This window comes from Indicator indicator, chromosome 6 (genome assembly GCF_027791375.1).
Source record: "Indicator indicator isolate 239-I01 chromosome 6, UM_Iind_1.1, whole genome shotgun sequence".
Classification (NCBI taxonomy): Eukaryota; Metazoa; Chordata; class Aves; order Piciformes; family Indicatoridae; genus Indicator; species Indicator indicator.
The window spans coordinates 40141042-40158253 of NC_072015.1; the positions used below are offsets into that span (position 1 = coordinate 40141042).

A 17212-nucleotide genomic window follows, 5' to 3' on the forward strand; every position below is an offset into this window, starting at 1 on the left:
GGTTCTGGGCATGTGGGGGACACTGAAAAGCAGATTGAGAACCCCCAAATCCTCTGGGACTCCAAAACCTGAGACACCACAATTCCATAGAATCATAGAATACCCCAGATACTGTGGGGACCATACAGAGCCCCCTAAACCTCACTGAGAGTCCCCCAAACCCCTTCAGGACCCTCCAGAGATCCCCTGGGAGCCCCCCAGGTTCCCTCCAAAAAGAAGGACCCTATCAAAAAGGAGCCCATGCATCATTCATGTTCCCATGGCATGGCAAATGGTGGTACAGGGCCTAGTTCCTACCTTCTGCTTCATGACACAAACCTTTTTTTCCCCCTGCTAAATCTGATGTGAGTAAGGGAGAGGCTCCTTGGAGGCCTTTTGAGTGGGAATGGTGAATTGGTGGAAGCTTCGGAGAGGTCAGTCCCAAGGCAGAGCTGTCGGTGGGAGCCTCCTGGCAGTGGCCAGAGCTAGCAGAGAGTATCGGTGTCTGTCTCTCTTCCTCACCAGTGCTATATTTATCCCCCCCAGCCATAAAAGGCCTGGATTTGGGCTCTGACATTCCACTGACTGCAGGCATTATTTTTGTTCTGGACCTTCAAGTGCAGCCCTTACCCCTCGTCCCCACTGCCTCTTTCTTTTCTCAGTTTGCTCTTGCTCTGCTCTTCTGCTCCTCACCCAGCTGCCCTGGTAAGTACTGCTTCTGACAGCAGATTTCATCTCTTCAGGGTTTTTTAAGCTCAGTCTGTAATGCTCAGCTGCGAAGAGCTTCCTTTCTTTGTCTCAGCTGCACAGAGCTGTGAGGGACTTTGTGGCTGTGATCTGAAGACATCTGAGCCCTAAAACAAAGCAAAGGGTGCAGGGGTTCATTTATTGCCCCCCAGCTTCCCTTGTGTGTTGTCCCAGCTGAAGGGAGGCAGGGGCTGTGAGACACAGGGCAGGGGGCATGGAACCTGCTCTGGGCTGAGGGAATGGCCACTCATCCAAACCAGGGGGCTGAGAAGGCCACCAGCAGCCTGGCCTGGAGCAGCAAGGGTGTGGGCAGCAGGAGCAGGGCAGGGATTGTGCCCTGGACTGGGCACTGGGGAGACCACAGCTTGAGTGCTGGGGTCAGTTCTGGGCTCCTCACTGCAAGAGGGACATTGAGGGCTGGAGCAGGAACAGAGAAGGGCAACCAAGCTGGGGAAGGGTCTGGAGAACAGGGCTGGGGAGGAGCAGCTGAGGGTGCTGGGGGTGTTCAGTGTGGGGAAGAGGAGGCTGAGGGGAGACCTCATTGCTCTCTACAGCTCCCTGAGAGGAGGCTGGAGCCAGGTGGGGGCTGGGCTCTTCTCCCTAGCAACAAGTGATGGAATGAAAGGAAGTGGCCTCAAGTTGCCCCAGGGGAGGGTTAAGTTGGACATGGACAATTTCTTCGTGGAGAAGGCTGTGCAGGCCTGGCCCAGGCTGCCCAGGGCAGTGTTGGAGGGGTTTCAGAGCTGTGGAGGTGTGGTGCTGAGGGCCGTGGGTTGGTGGTGCCCTGGCAGTGCTGGGTCAGGGTTTGTTCTCCATGACCTGGAAGGTCTCTTCCCAGCCAAAGCCTGCTGTGGCTGTAAGCTCTGTTTCCCGTGTGCTGACGCTTCCTTGCCTGCTGTGCTGCAGCCCCTGTCCTGCAGAGCAGCGCAGCCGCCGCCATGCTGTCCCTGCCCTTCCACCAGCGGCAGCTGCAGCACTACGACCGCGCCTACCGCCACCGGGAGCTGCACTCCACCCTCAGCCACTACCACAAGCAGGCCAAGAGCAGCTCTGCTCTCTATGCACAAGGCTCTGCAGCCTACAGCCGCAGCTCTGGGGGACACCGCCAGGCCTCAGCCTTCAGCCTCGACTCTTCCTCAGCCCACAGCCACAGCTCCGCAGCCTACAGCCATGGCTCCGCAGCCTACGAGCACTCCGCTGCCAGGCAGAGCTCTGCTGCCTATGGGCTGGACTCCGAGGCCTTCAGCAGCAGCTCAGCTGCCTACAGGCATGGATCCGAGTCCATCAACAAGCTGGCTACAGCCTACAGGCTGGGTTCTGAAGCCTACAGTCTGGGGTGAGTAGATTCCTCTTGGGAACAACCATAGCGTGGGTTGGGTTGGGTTGGGAAGGGACCTCAAAGCTCATCCAGCTCCAACCGCTGCCATGGGCAGGGACACCTCCCACCAGCTCAGGTCACGCAAGATCTCACCCAGCCTGGCCTTCATCACCTCCAGGGAGGGGACATCCACAGCCTCCCTGGGCAGCCTGTGCAACTGTCTCCCCACCCTCACTGCAAGTAATTTCTTCCTCCTCTCCACTTTCAATCTCCCCTCTCCCAGCTCAAAGCCATTGTCCCTCATCCTGGCACTCCCAGTCCTTGTCCAAAATCCCTCCCCAGCTCTCCTCAAGCCCCTGCAGGTACGGGAAGGCTTCTCTGAGATCTCCCTGGAGCCTTCTGTTCCCCAGGCTGAACACCACCAATCTCTCAGCCTATCCCCATAGCAGAGGTTCTCCAGCCTTCTGATCATCTTTGTAGCCTCCTCTGGACCCTCTCCATCAGCTCCAGGTCTCTCTTGTGTTGGTGTCCCCACAGCTGGACACAGCCCTGCAGGTGAGGTCTCCCCAGAGCAGAGCAGAGGGGCAGGACCTCCTCTCTCCATCTCTGGCCACACTGCTTTGGATGCAGCCCAGGCTGCCCTTGGCCTTCTGTGCTGCCAGTGCCCATTGCTGGCTCCTCTCCAGCACCCCCAAGTCCTTCTCTTTAGGGCTGCTCTCAATCTCATCCCCCCAGCCTGCATTGATATCCAGGGTTGCCCTGACCTAGGTGCAGGACCTTGCACTTTGTCTTACTGAACCTCATGAGGTTCCCCCAACCACCTCTGCAGCCTGTCCAGGTCCCTCTGGATGGCTCCATCCCACCCTTCAGCCTTACCAACAGCACCACTCCGCTTGGTGTCATCTCCAAAGCTGCTGAGGGTGCCCCAATCTCAGTGTCTGTAGCACTGATGAGGAGATTGAACAGCACTGGGACCAGTACAGACCCTATATATTGAAGTCTTTTTCTTTCTGAGGAGAAGACATGAAACCAGACCCTCTTTTTGGAAGTTTCACAGTGTTGTTCTCTTCAAGGCCAGGTTGGATGAGGCCTTGAGCAGCCTGGTTTGGTGCAAGGTGTCCCTGCTCATGGCAGGGGGTTGGAACTGGATGATCTTTATGATCCCTTCCAACCCAACCCATTCTAGGAATCTGTGAATCTAAAGGCTGATGGTGTCCAGGTGGCTTGTACACCTCCACACGACATTTCCTTTAGCAGTGACAGTCACCCAACTCCCCACTCACTGACTAAGAGACTAGGAAAAGAGTGGCATTGATCTTCTAATATGGGAAAAAACATCCAGAAATGAGACTTGGGTCACCAAGCATCTGCCCTGCAGCAAACCATTCCTACAGTAGCTGGGGGCAGATCAGATGAGGCTGCAAGGTCATGACGCTGTTCCTCAGGGTGGAACTAGAGAGGGTGTCACCCTGTGACTTTCTCTTCCAGGGAGATCCTGTTCTACATGGCACATAAAAGACTGATACACCTTAACATAAAGGGCAAAGCATTAGAAGCTGCTTCAAGAAAGCAGAGTCCTCCCTGGGGACACCTAAGTGATGGTTGTGGGCAGGGCTTGGGGGTTATGGTGTGCAGCAAGAAATAACCAAGGTAAAAGAGGGAAATGAACCTGATGACAGCAATGAGGATCAGTTTGTTGCACAGAAACAGGATGGTGTCTACAAACTGAATTCACAAAGCTCCAAAGAGTTCCATCCTCCACCGCCAGCTTCTGCTGGGGACACCAGAGCTGGAGGCAGGATTGGAGGTGAGGTCTGAGCAGAGCAGAGCCCAGGGGCAGAATCCCCTCTCCTGCCCTGCTGCCCACACTCCTCTGGCTGCAGTCCAGCACACAGCTCTCTGCTGGGCTGCAGGAGGGCTCTGCTGGCTCCTGGGGAGCTGCTCAGCACCCAGCACCCCCAAGGCTCTTCCTTCAGGGCTGCTCCCAACCCACTCTGCACCCAGCCTGGATCTGTGCCTGGGGCTGGCCTGACCCAGCTGCAGGACCTTGCAGTTGGCCTGGTTGAACCTCATGCAGTCGACACTGGCACACTCCTCAAGCCTGTCAGGAGCCTTCTGGATGCCATCCCTGCCCTCAAGTGAGTCCAGGAGCACACAGCTTGGTATCACCCAAACCTGCTGAGGCTGCCTCAATGTCTCTGTCCATGTTGTTGACAAAGATGTCAAACAGCACTGGACCCCAAACAGATCTCTGAGGAGCTCCACTTGTCACTGGTCTTCATCTGGGCCCATTGATCACAATCTTTTGAGTCCATCCATCAGTCCTTTAAGGTCCTTTTGGAGCTTCTGCCCAGCTGTTTCCTCTGGACTGAGCAATCTTCTCTGTATTTCAGGCTGAAAGATTCCAGTTTACTGGCTGAAGATCAGTCCTACAAGATGAGTCCCAAAGCAAAGAGAGCAAAACAGAATGTGGTGTCTGAGGAGAGGGAGAATGAAGCCATGGACTACTCGGTACCCATCTTCACAGGGAGGTAAGTTCAGCTGGGTGTCCAACTTTTGAGAGCTAATTAGCAAATTATGGCCTAATGAATCCTTTTATTGATTGGTTTTTGCACTCTTGTACCTCAAGGGGATGATTTGCCACCAGTGATAAACAAACAAAGAGAGGTCAACTAAGTGGCAAAAAAAAAAAAAATCAGACTGATCATCTGGAGCCAGACAAATGAGGTTCAGTGGCTGGACCTTGGTTTGAGCACCTCACAGGGTCACTTTCTATCAAATTAGGAAATGGATACCCAGTGTGGTGGGGTGGAAGGGATCTCTCGAGCTCACCCTGCTCCAGCAGGGCACCCACAGCAGCTTGCCCAGCAGCACAGTGCCCAGCTGGTCTTGGAAGCTCTCCAGACAAGGAGACTCCACAACCTCTCTGGGCAGCCTGCTCCAGGCCTCCAGCACCCTCACACCAAACAACTTTCTCCTCCTGCTCAGCTGCCACCTCCTGCCTTCCACTCTGTGCCCCTTGGCCTGTCCCTGGGCACCACTCAGCAGAGCCTGGCCCCAGCCTCTTGCCCCCCACAGCTCCTTCAGCTCTTGCTGAGCATTGCTCAGATGCCCTCTGGGGCTGCTCTTCTGCAGGCTGCACAGCCCCAGGGCTCTCAGCCTTTGCTCCTCACAGAGCTACTCCAGGCCCCTCAGCAGCTTTGCAGCCTGCCCTGGACTCTGCTGTCTCATCTGCTTCACTTCAGCACAGCCTCTCTCTCACCATAGCACCTGTAGCTGCAGGGCTCTGAAGGCAGCTTTGGATGCTTAGTGTGAACATTGCTGGAGCTCTCTGCACTCAGCAGTATTCTCCCTCAAAGCCAAGCTGAGTCATTTCCTCTTTAATTACACCAGTTAACATCTCAGCTACTTCGCTCTGTGGACTTGCTCCTCCAGGCAGAAAGCATCTTCTGGGAGCTGCTGAATGCCCTCAGGCCAGCAGAAGGCTCAGCCCAGTCATCTGCAGTGGTGATCCCCAGATGCTTTTGATCAACAGCATTAAATACTTACACTTGCTCATCATTGCTGTTTCTGGTTCCAAACAGCTCTGGGAGGCACAGTCAGAGTCTGCAAGAGTGTTGAAGTGAGCTCTGGGCGCTTTGGGATGTAGTTGTGGGACCATTGTGGTTGGACAGACCTTTCAGATCCTCCAGTCCAACCATGAGCCCAGCACTGCCAGGTCACCACCAAACTATGGCCCTCAGCACCACATCTCCTCAGCTTTGAAAGCTCTCCAGGCACTGGGCCCCTTCTGGGGCAGAAATTGTTCCTCATGTCCAACCTAAACCTCCCCTGGCAAAATCTGAGGCCATTTCCTCTTGTCCTGTCACTTGTTCCTTGGGAGATGGAACCAACCTCTTCCCCTGACCCTGCTCCTGCTGGCCACACCATTGCTAATCTAGGCCAGCTGCTGGTGGCCTTCTTGGCCACCTGGGCACTGCTGGCTCATCTCTAGGTGATGTCAGTCAGCACCCCCAGGTTATTTTCCACTGGACAGTTTCCAGCCATTCTGCCCCAAGCCTGGTGCCTTTTTGGGGCTGTTGTGACCCAAGTGCAGGACCCAGCACTTAGCCATGTTGAACCTCATCTTATTGGCATTAGACGTGGATCCATCCTGGCCAGGTCCCTCTGTAGAGCCTCCTCCCCTCCAGCAGACCAACAGAGCCACCCAGCTTGGTGCCATCTGCAGACTGGCTGAGGGTGCCTGGATCCCCTCACCCAGAGTATTGATAAAGACACCAACGAGCCCTGGGGACCACCATGGGTGACCAGCCACCAGCTGGAGTTCACTCCATTCCCTACCCCTCTTTGGGCCCAGCAGTCAGCCAGTTTTTGATCCAGTCACTGCCCTGGAACAGTGGCTGTTGTCCTGGATTTTACCTTGCAAGGGTCAGGGTGGGTGTTTGAGAAGAGCTGGGAAGGGAGCAAGAAGCAATGAAACATTTCTGAGCAGAACCTGAGGGCTCCAAAGCAGCACAAAGCGATGGAAATGGTGACGCTGCACTTGAAGGTCTTCCAGCAGCATGGGCAGCAGCTGCCTGGAGAGCTGAGCTCTGCCAGGGAATGGTTGTGTGCTGATGGCAAAGAGCACATGGGGCAGGCAGGGGGTTTGGAGTGACGCTCAGGGTGCAGGTGGGTCAGAGGCCTTCAGCTGTTATCTTCCACACAACAATAAATATCTGAGTGGAATGTGGCAGGGACCTCTGCAGCATTGGCATGTGGTCATGGACACAATGCCTCGAAGAGCCCAGCCACTTCAGGCCACAGTGAGCTGGGCACCATAACGACCTTCACATCCCCTCCACATCCAGAGGAGTGTGGGCCAGCAGGGCAAGAGAGAATATTCTGCCTCTTGACTCCAGGGCAAGAGAGGATATTCTGCCCTTTGACTCTGCTCTGCTCAGACCTCACCTCCACTCCTGCCTCCAGCTCTGGTGTCCCCAGCAGAAGGAGGACACAGAGCTGCTGGACAGAGACCAGAGGAGGCCACAAAGATGATCCAAGGGTGGAGCAGCTCTGCTGTGAGGCCAGGCTGAGGGAGCTGGGGGTGTGCAGTCTGGAGAAGAGAAGGCTCCAGGGGGACCTTAGAGCTGCCTGCCAGGACCTGAAGGGATCCTGCAGGAAGGCTGCAGAGAGACTTTTGCTGAGGGTGTCTGGAGACAGGCCAAGGGGAATGGTTTGGAGCTGAGGCAGAGCAGGGTCAGACTGGAGCTGAGGAAGAAGTTCTTGAGTGTGAGGGTGGTGAGAGTCTGGCACAGGCTGCCCAGGGAGGCTGTGGATGCCTCCTGTCTGGGGGTGTTCCATCAAGTCCAGGCTGGATGAGGCCTTGAGCAGCTGAGTCTAGCTGAGAGGTGTCCCTGGGCATGGCAGGAGGTTGGAGCAGATGAGCTCCGAAGTCCTTTCCAAGCCAAAGCTATGGGTCTATGTCATGCAGGAGGAATGTCCACTGCAATTGGCTCATTGATCAAAGGTATCCCTGCAGCATGCCCTCAGCATTGCCCACCAGGCTGTCCCTTTAAATGTCTTTCAGGGAAGTCAGCCTGAGTGGGATCACAGACACAGAAGAGGAAAGGATTAAGGAAAGTGCTGCTTACCTTGCCCAGAGGAACCTTTTTGCCACGGGTGAAGGGGTGAGGGTCAGCAAGGTGGCCAAGACAGCTTCTGAAGAGGAGCATCATGAGAAGAAGTCGAGGAAAGTGGTGGTCCGGGAGTCTGCTGAGCGTGTGGCCCTGCAGAGGAAGGTAAAGGGGGGAAGGAGCATCTGGGATGTGACAGCACAGGACTGTGGTGGGTCTTGGAAGTGCCTGGCCATGGAGCAAAAACCAAAGGAATTAAAAAGGATTCTGCATGCTGAGAGGAGACCTCTCTCTACAGCTCCATGGAAGGAGATTGGAGCCAGGTGGGGCTGGTCTCTCCTCTTAGAACAAGTGACAGGATGAGAGGAACTGACCTCAGGTTGTACCAGGGCAGGTTTAGGTTGGACGGAAGGAACAATTTCTTCCCCTTGAAGGATGTCAAGGCCTGGCCCAGGCTGTCCAGGGCAGTCCTGGAGTTCCTGGAAATCCCCAGTCCTGGAGAGGTTTCAAAGTCCTGGAGACGTGGTGCTGAGGGCCATGGATTTAATAGTGCTCTGGCAGTGCTTGGTTCATGGTTGGACTTGATGATCCTCAAGATCTCTTCCTACCAAAACAATTCCATTCCATGATTTAAGCCATGAACCATCACAGTAATGGTGGCAAACCCCAAAATATCTTGAAAGGTGATCTTTTCTGTCTTGTCATCATGGTGTCAGGTGGATAAGAAAAGAGGTTCTGTGCCTCAGGTAGGCACCAGAAATGCTTCTGATGTGCTGGGAGAAGAGGGACATCTTAGGTGATGCCCACACCCAGTTGATTGGAACAGCATCCTTGTATGGATGAGGATGGTTGATGAAATAGCTGCCAATGTCCATGCCTTGCCACCAAGAAGGTGCTGGGGTAATGTCTGGAGTTTTATGGCCTGCGGACAAGTTTGGCCAAAATGTCTACCTCAGAGAGGCTGCCCGGGGAGGTTGGGGATGTCCCCTCCTTGGAGCTTTTCAAGGCCAGGTTGGATGTGGCCTTGGGCAACCTGGGCTGGTGGGAAGTGTGGGAGTGGGTTGGAGCTGGCTGAGCTTTAGGGTCCCTCTGACCCAACCCGTTCCATGACTCTAGGCCTGTCTGTCTCTAATTTCCAATCCAAAGAGGCGGCTTTTCTCCTGCTCTTAAAGCCCTGCTTTGTGTGTGCTAAGGGAGCTGCTGGAGCTGGTGCCCAGGGGCAGTGGGCAGCCCCTGGCAGCAGTGTTTGCCCTGCAGCTGGAGGAGACCCAGGCCTTCCGCAGGAAGCTGAACCGGGACCAGCTGCTGCACGCCCCCGAGTTCGTGATCGAGCCGCGCTCACACACCGTCTGGGAGGAGCAGACTGTCACCTTCCACTGCTCCGTGGCTGGCTGGCCAGAGCCCCGTGTCACCTGGTGAGTTGGCCACCATGCCACTGCTCTCTGCTCTCACAGAGTCACAGAGGTGCTGAGGTTGGAAGAGACTTTGGAGCTCACACCCCCACCGCTGCTGCTGAGCCACCACCAAACCACCTCCCTCAGCACCACATCCACCTGGCTTTGAAACGTCTCCAGGGATGGAGACTCCCATCCCTGGGAGACCTGGAGACCACCTCCCTGGGCAGCCTGTGGAGAAATTTTTCCCTTATCCAACCAGAACCTACCCTGGCACAACCTGAGGCTGTTTCCTCTTGTCCTGTCACTTGTTGCATGTGAGAAGAGCCCAACCCCCACCTCACTGCAACCTACTTTCAGGGAACTGTAGAGAGCAATGAGGTCTCTCCTCAGCCTCCTCTTCTGAAGACTGACCAATCCCACCTCCCTCAGCTGCCCCTGATAGGACTTGTGTTCAAGGCCAGGTGCAGAGGTCTTCAGACTATCCACCCAAGCTGGCTGCCATCTTCTCTGGGTGATGCCTTCTCTGCTGAGCATTGGCATTGACGATTTCTCAATGCAGCTTCTCCACCAGCTTTGTCCATCAAGCCCCCACTCACAGCCCTGTCCTTCACCTCCTTTTCCTCTGATGCTCAAAATCTTTCCATGTCCCTCTGAGCTGTCACTGGGGCTGGAGTGGCTGCATGGGCAGCTTGGCTCCTGGCCAAAGCTCCACAAGCTTTCTGTACAGTAAAGCTCCACAAGCTTTCTGTACAGTAAAGCCTTGTCTGCTGCAGCTGTTGTGGCTGCCTTGGGAGCAGCAGCTGGAGAAGCAGAAGCAAGACATGTGACACCAGCAACAGGAGCCATGCTGGCAGTGGGAGGCTGCAGGCCAACATTAGCTCATGACTTGGCTCTGCTGGAATTCACCCTGCCAGAAATACCGAGCGGTGCTCCTCACACACCAGCCCTGTATGTGCAGGAGTGAGGGTTCAACCCATCCCTTCTCCCTAACCTGACAATGAAGACAAAAGTGGAGGTCACCTGCCTGCCAGCAGCTACAACACCAGGTGATGGCCACCAGCATCCAAATGCTGCCCAGCCCTGGGGAGAAAACTTAGAGATGAGAACATTCTGATGGGATTGAAGAACGCCAAGTGCAGAGTCCTGCATTTGGGGAAGAAAGGCTCCATGGATCAGTGCAGGTTGGGGGCTGAGCTGTTGGAGAGCAGCTCCAAGGAGAAGGATCTGGGAGTGCTGGGGGACAAGAAGTTCACCATGAGCCAGCAATGTGCCCTTGTACCCAAGGAGGCCAAAGGTGTCTTGTGGGACATCAAGAGTGTGACCAGCAGGAAGGCTGCAGAGGGAATTTTCCTAAGGGTGTCTGGAGACAGGCAAAGGGGGAATGGTTTGGAGCTGAGGCAGAGCAGGATCAGACTGGAGCTGAGGAAGAAGTTCTTGAGTGTGAGGGTGGTGAGAGTCTGGCACAGGCTGCCCAGGGAGGCTGTGGCTGCCTCCTGCCTGGGGGTGCTCAAGGCCAGGCTGGATGAGGCCTTGAGCAGCTGAGTCTGGTTGAGAGGTGTCCCTGGGCGTGGTGGGGAGGTTGGAGCAGATGAGCTCTGAAGTCCCTTCCAACCTGAGCCATTTTATGCAACACCAAGCCCTTGACCTGTCCAGGTCCCTGGTGAAAGCCACTGGTTCTGACAGTGTCTGTGCTCTCCCCAGGTACAAGAACAATGTCCCCATCGACGTGCAGGCTCACCCTGGCAAGTACACCATCGAGAGCCGCTACGGGCTGCACTCGCTGCACATCAGCACGTAAGGGCCTCCAGGGAGCTGCACTGATGTCTTCTGCTGAAGCATGATGTGGATGGAGACCTACAGAATGTCAGTGTTCCTCTTGGCCATCTGAGAGGTTCCAGGGCTGTGGAGCTGGGCCTCTGTGGTTCTGGCTTTCAAAGATTCATGGAATGGGTTGGGTTGGAAGGGACCTTGAAGATCATCCAGTTCCCACCCCCATGTCACGGGCAGGGACTTCCACTAGACCATGTTGCTCAAGGCTCCATCCAGCCTCACTTAGAAGAAAGGTCTCCAGCAGTGCTGAGCCTGCCCAGCTCATCATCCCCCTCTGTTTCAGGTGTGATTTTGATGACATTGCTCAGTACCGAGCCTCTGCCATGAATGTGAAAGGAGAAATTTCAGCATATGCTTCCCTTGTGGTTAAGAGTAAGTTTGGAGAACCTCCCCTTCCTGCTTTGGTTTTGGGGCTCAGAGAGCCCTCAGCTCTTGGTACCAGTGGTCAGAGTTGGTTTGGTTTTTCCTTTCTAGGATACAAAGGAGAAGTTGATGCAAGCCTGTTGCGCCCTGGAGCTGGCTCCATGCCTCTGGGCCGTAAGTTGCACTCCATGATTGGGTTGGTGGACATGCCTCTGCAGCTGGCACATCCTGACAAAGGACTGCAAAGCTGCTTCCTGCTTCTGTCACAAAAGCAGAACTAAACACCCATGAAGGGGAGACCAGTGACAAGTGGAGCTCCTCAGGGGTCTGTCCTGTTCAATAGCTTTGTCAGTGACATGGGCATTGGCATTGAGGCAGCCTCAACAGGTTTGGGGTGACACCAAGCTGTGTGCTGCTGGACTCACTTGAGGGCAGGGATGGCATCCAGAGGGATCTTGACAGGCTTTAGGAGTGTGCCAGTGTCGACTGCATGAGGTTCTATAAGGCCAACTGCAAGGTCCTGCAGCTGGGTCAGGCCAGTCCAGGCACAAATCCAGGCTGGGTGCAGAGTGGGTTGGGAGCAGCCCTGAATAAAGAGACTTGGGGGTGCTGAGTGCTGAGAAGCTCCCCAGGGGCCAGCAGTGCTCTGGTTGCTCAAAGAGGTTGTGGCTACCACTTCCCTGGGGTTGTTGAAGGCCAGGCTGGATGAGGCCTTGAGCAGCTGAGTCTGGTTGAGACTCCCTGTCCATGGCAGGAGGTTGGAGCAGATGAGCTCTGAGGTCCCTTCCAGCCTGAGCCATTCTAGGACTCTCTTGTCTTAATTTCTTTCCTTTCTCCCTCCCACAGTTGGAGTTTCCCCTTATGGCTTCGCTTCCAGGTTTGAGATCAAGTTTGTTGACAAGTTTGATGTGGCCTTTGGGAGGGAAGGAGAGACAATGAGTCTGGGCTGCAGCGTGGTCATCAGTCCTGACATCAAGCGCTTCACGCCCGGCATCGAGTGGTACCGCAACGGTGAGGAGCTCGAGCAGGGCGGAATGGCAGCTTCTGCACCTCCAGCCCTGGGGCTGCACAGCTGAATCCACCACCTCACAGCTCCAAACACTCAACAGTTTCTCTCAATGAGAAGTTCGTAGAATCATGGAGATGTCAAAGTGGCATCTGGGCCTGGCGCTTAGGGGCGTGGTTTAGTGGTGCCCCTTCAGTGCCATGTCAAAGGTTGGATTGGGTGATCTCAAAGGTCTCTTCTAACCAAAGATATTCTGTGATCCTATGAATGGTTTGGGTTGGAAGGGACCTTAAAGATCAACTCATTCAAACCCCCTCCTCTAGACCAGGTTGCTCAAGGCCTTATTCAACTTGGCCTTGAACACCTCCAGAAGAGAGGTTCCATGACTTCCCTGGGCAACTTATTCCAGTGGCATGGGAGCAGAATTGCCTGCAATTTATGGCTGTGTTTGAGGACAGAAAGTGTCCATGGCACTTTGGGACATGGCTTAATGGTCATGGTGGTGTTGGGTTGATGGTTGCACTTGATGATCTTGGAGGTCCTTTCCAACCCAGGCAATTCCATGACTCTGTACACTGTTGTCTATTTCTGATATGGTCCAATATATTCTCCTTAACCAGAAGCTGTTCCTCAGTAGATCCAGCAAACTCTCACCATGAAAATCTCTGTTTCTAGGTGTCCTCCTTACACCATCCAAGTGGGTGCAGATGCACTGGAGCGGGGAGCGAGCTTCCTTGACACTGCCCCATGCCAACAAGGAAGATGAAGGCCTCTACACCCTGCGGGTGGTGATGGGAGACTACTATGAGGAGTACAGCAGCTATGTCTTTGTGAGAGGTAGGACACGGGCTTGGGAGGGAAACTCACTGCAGAAGTTATCATAGAATGCCTGAGATTGGAAGGGACCTCAGAGCTCATCTGCTCCAGCCTTTCCACCATGCCCAGGGGCAGCTCTCAGTCAGCTAGACTCAGCTGCTCAAGGCCTCATCCAGCCTGGCCTTGATGGAACCTGGTGTTTTGGCTCAGGAGGGATGGATTTCGATGCTTAAAGCCTGACCCTTGTGGAAGGCCCATGGCTCAGGTTTGGGAATGTCCCTCTCTGTCCTCACAGATGCTGATGCTGAGGTCCCCGGTGCCCCAGGTGCCCCCCTGGACGTGCAGTGCTTGGATGCCAACAAAGATTATGTCATTGTCTCCTGGAAGCAGCCTGCTGTGGATGGAGGAAGCCCCATCCTTGGCTATTTCATTGACAGGTCAGTGGGCACATGGGGCTGGAGGTCTCATCTTGCTGCTCCTCTTCATTCAAGACCCTAAAAGGGGATGAAATGGTTGCTTGGTGATTTTGTTCTTCTTGATGGCCAGAAAATGACTTTGTTTGGTCTAGATTGGCTGGGTCTGCTCTAACTTGATAGAAATGGTGACATCTTTCTTCCTCCCTCAGCCTCAGGCTGGGAGAGATGGGGTTGTTCATCCTGCACCTGTCTTTCTTATTGGCCCCTCTAAGTGCTAAAAGGCCACAAGAAGGTCTCCCTGGAGCCTTCTCCAAGCTGAACAACCCTAACTCCCTCAGCCTGGCATCACAACAGAGGTGCTATAGGGCTTCCCAAGCTGCTAGGTCATGTTCCTGTTGACCACAGAGTCGTTAAAGTTGGAAAAGTCCTCTAAGATCACTCACTCTAATCATCAGCCCAACCCCACCATGGCCACCAAACCATGTCCCCAGCTGCCATGGCCACACCTTTCTGGAACACCTCCAGGGATGGGGACTCCTCAGCTGAGGGAAGAAGAGGGGTGCAGCTGTGAGGGATTTAGTGCATGCCTAGACACTTCCTCAGCCCTAACCCCTGGTGCAGCTGCTTTAGTGTCACCTCCAGCTAACACCAGTGAGGAGGTGGCTGTGGAGCAGCCAGTGAAGACAAACTGAAGCTCTAGAGGTCGGTGGTTGCCCCGAGTTTGGGTCCTTCCCTTGCCGTCACTCTCTGGGCCATGTGTGCTGTGCAGGTGTGAGGTTGGCACCAGCCACTGGACGCAGTGCAACGAGACGCCGGTGAAGTTCGCGCGGCTGCCGGTGACCGGCCTGGTGGAGGGTCGCTCCTACACCTTCCGCGTCCGCGCCGTCAACAGCGCCGGCGTCAGCCTCCCGTCGCGTGTCTCACCGCCCGTGGCAGCCCTGGACCCCTCTGACAGAGCCAGGCTGAGAAGTAAGGTGGAGCAGGCTGCCCCACAGCTTTAGGAGTGATGGAACTGCTTGGGTGGGAGCAGCCCTCTGAGATCATCCACTCCAACACCAACCCAACCCCACCATGGCCACAGCCCATGTCCCCAAGTGCCATGGCCACAGGTTTCTGGAACACCTCCAGGGATGGGGACTCCACCACATCCCTGGGCAGCCTGTTCCAATCCCTGACCACTCTTGCAGCAAGGAAATTTCTCCTCATGTCCAACCTAAACCTCCCCTGGGGTAATCCTCTCCTTCTCTCACCTGATCCTAGGGAGAAGAGCCCAACCCCCACCTCATGTCAGCCTCCTTTCAGGGAGCTGTAGAGAGCAATGAGGTCTCCCTTCAGCCTCCTCTTCCCCAGTCAGAACAAGTCCCAGCTCATTAAAACCTCACCCAGATGACAACCTCCTGAGAAGGCTTTGAAACCCCACCAGAGGGAGCAGTGCAAACCCAGAGCGCCCTGAAGACAGCTCTGCAGGGAGGAATCACCCGGCAGCTCTTTGCACCTGGGACTGTCAGCTGCGATGCTCTCTGCTCCCAGCTCACAGGCACCATGGAGCTACAGAGACCTCAAGTTTGTTCAGCCAGCAAAGCAGCTGAGCAGATCCTCCAGGGAGGTTGTGGATGCCCCTTCCCTGGAGGTGTTCAAGGCCAGGTTGGATGAGGTCTTGAGCAACCTGGGCTGGTGGGAGGTGTCCCGGCCTATGGCAGGGGCTTGGAACTGGATGATCCCTTCCAACCCAACCCATTCTGTGACTGTGTGGATGATTTCAGCCACAGACTGTGCTTATGTGGTGATCAAAGTCCTGCAGCAATATTGGCACAATGCCCAACAGATCCCATGCTCTCTGCTTTAGTGTTTCATAGATTCATGGAATGGTTTGGGCTGGAGGGGACCTTGAAGATCATCCAGTTCCAGCCCCCCAGCCCACAGCTAGCTTGGGTGACCACCTTGGGTGACCAGGTTGCTACATAAGCAACAGTGACAACAGCAACCAAAAACGGAGCTTAGATGACTTTCATGTTAGTTTTGAGCCATAGTAGTTATCTTTCTCCTTATTTCAGAGGTTTCTGAAGTCTTCCCTTTCCATGACACCTCTGCCGTTTGTTTCAGGTCACCCTTCTGCTCCCTGGACTGGCCAGATCATTGTCACTGAGGAGGAACCTGCAGGTAAACACAGCCCTTTGGCCTACCAAAGTCCAAGGTGAAGCTGGTTGAGTAAGGAGGAGAACTCCCAGTGGGTTCAGTGGACTTTGGCACCTACCGAAAGTTTGTTGTGCTGAGAGTCACTCAGCCCAGCTTGGTGGTGGAGTTGAGGTTTCATTACTCAGGTCCTGGCAGATAACCATGCCTGGAGAAGGACATTTCAGCCCAAGCTTTAGCAGAACTTTAATTCTACATTCTGAAAGTATCAAGTTCCTGTAGCAGGGTGTTGATCCCCCTCCTCTGTTTCACTTATGGCACTAAATCTGGAGGAATTCCGTCCCAATCCCTTTCCTGTTCTTCTCCCCTGCTCTTCAGAGGGTGTTGTTCCTGGCCCACCTACAGACCTACAGGTTATCGAAGCCACCAAGAACTACGTGGTGCTCAGCTGGAAGCCTCCTGGGCAGCGGGGCCACGAGGGCATCATGTACTATGTGGAAAAGGTAAAAGGGGGCAAAAGCAGAACCTTTGCACTTTGACACTACAACAGGTTGCCCAGGGAGGCTGTGGATATCCTCTCCATGGAGGTGTTCATGGCCAGGTTGGATGAGGCCTTTAGCAACCCGGGCTGGTGGGAGGTATCCCTGCCCATGGCAGGGAAGGGGGGAACTGGATGATCTTGAAGGTCCCTTCCCACCCAAGCCATTCCATGAATTTATTTCCACCTGGAACTTTCAAACTAGGGCCAGGACTAGAAGGTGACCAAGAGAACTGTGACTGTAGATTAAGGTAAAAGAGGAGGAACTAAAAGACAGGAGATGGGAAAGTAGATGAGAAGGTGTCAAAGGCTGCAGTGTCCCTTGATGAGCTGGCTAGTGACCTACCCTGCAGCCCACAGGCTGACCAGCTCCCTCTGTGAAGAGAAAGCACAGAGCAAAGTCACATCCCAGCATGGTGGGGTGGGGAGGGACCTCTAGAGATCATCCAGTCCAACCCCCAGCCAGAGTAGGGGCACCCAGAGTAGGTCACACAGGAACACATCCAGGTGAGCTTGGAAGCTCCCCAGAGAAGGAGACTCCACAACCTCTCTAGGCAGCCTGCTCCAGGCCTCCAGCACCCTCACAGTCACAAAGTTTTCCCTTCTGTTCCCGTGGCACCTCCTCTGCTCCAGCTTGCCCCCAGTGCCCCTTGGCCTATCCTTGGACATCCCTGAGCAGAGCCTGGCTCCAGCTCTGCACATCTTTATCCCCAGCAACGAGGGCAGCCCTCAGGCTCCTCTGCTCCAAGCTGCAGAGCCCCAGCTCCCTCAGCCTGGCCTCACAGGAGATGTTCCACTGCCTGCAGCAGCTTGGTGGCTCTGGGATGGACTCTTTCAAGCAGTACCCTTAAGGTCCTGCTTGAACTGAGGGGCCCAGAACTGGACACAATAGTCCATATGTGGCCTCACCAGGGTAGAGCAGAGGGACAGAACCTCTCTGACCTACTCACCACAGCCCTTCTAATCCACCCCAGAATGCCTTTGGCCTTCCTGACCACAAGGGCACATTTCTGGCTCATGGGCATCCCACCAGCACCCCCAAGTCCCTTTCCCC

General features: G+C 54.9%; 1 protein-coding gene across 1 annotated transcript in view; it reads left to right on the plus strand.

Annotated features, from left to right (window-relative positions):
* Window positions 1-1664: 1664 nt before the first annotated feature.
* The window catches only part of MYOM1 (myomesin 1), a 40131-nt gene continuing 24583 nt past the window's right edge, over window positions 1665-17212 (plus strand). The window contains exons 1-13 of the mRNA XM_054381528.1: window positions 1665-2062; window positions 4438-4575; window positions 7614-7824; window positions 8917-9074; window positions 10758-10850; window positions 11170-11258; window positions 11361-11423; window positions 12096-12260; window positions 12931-13092; window positions 13367-13508; window positions 14257-14456; window positions 15591-15647; window positions 15999-16123. Coding sequence (XP_054237503.1) covers window positions 1665-2062; window positions 4438-4575; window positions 7614-7824; window positions 8917-9074; window positions 10758-10850; window positions 11170-11258; window positions 11361-11423; window positions 12096-12260; window positions 12931-13092; window positions 13367-13508; window positions 14257-14456; window positions 15591-15647; window positions 15999-16123 — 2001 coding nt within the window. The remainder of the gene's footprint in view (window positions 2063-4437; window positions 4576-7613; window positions 7825-8916; window positions 9075-10757; window positions 10851-11169; window positions 11259-11360; window positions 11424-12095; window positions 12261-12930; window positions 13093-13366; window positions 13509-14256; window positions 14457-15590; window positions 15648-15998; window positions 16124-17212) is intronic.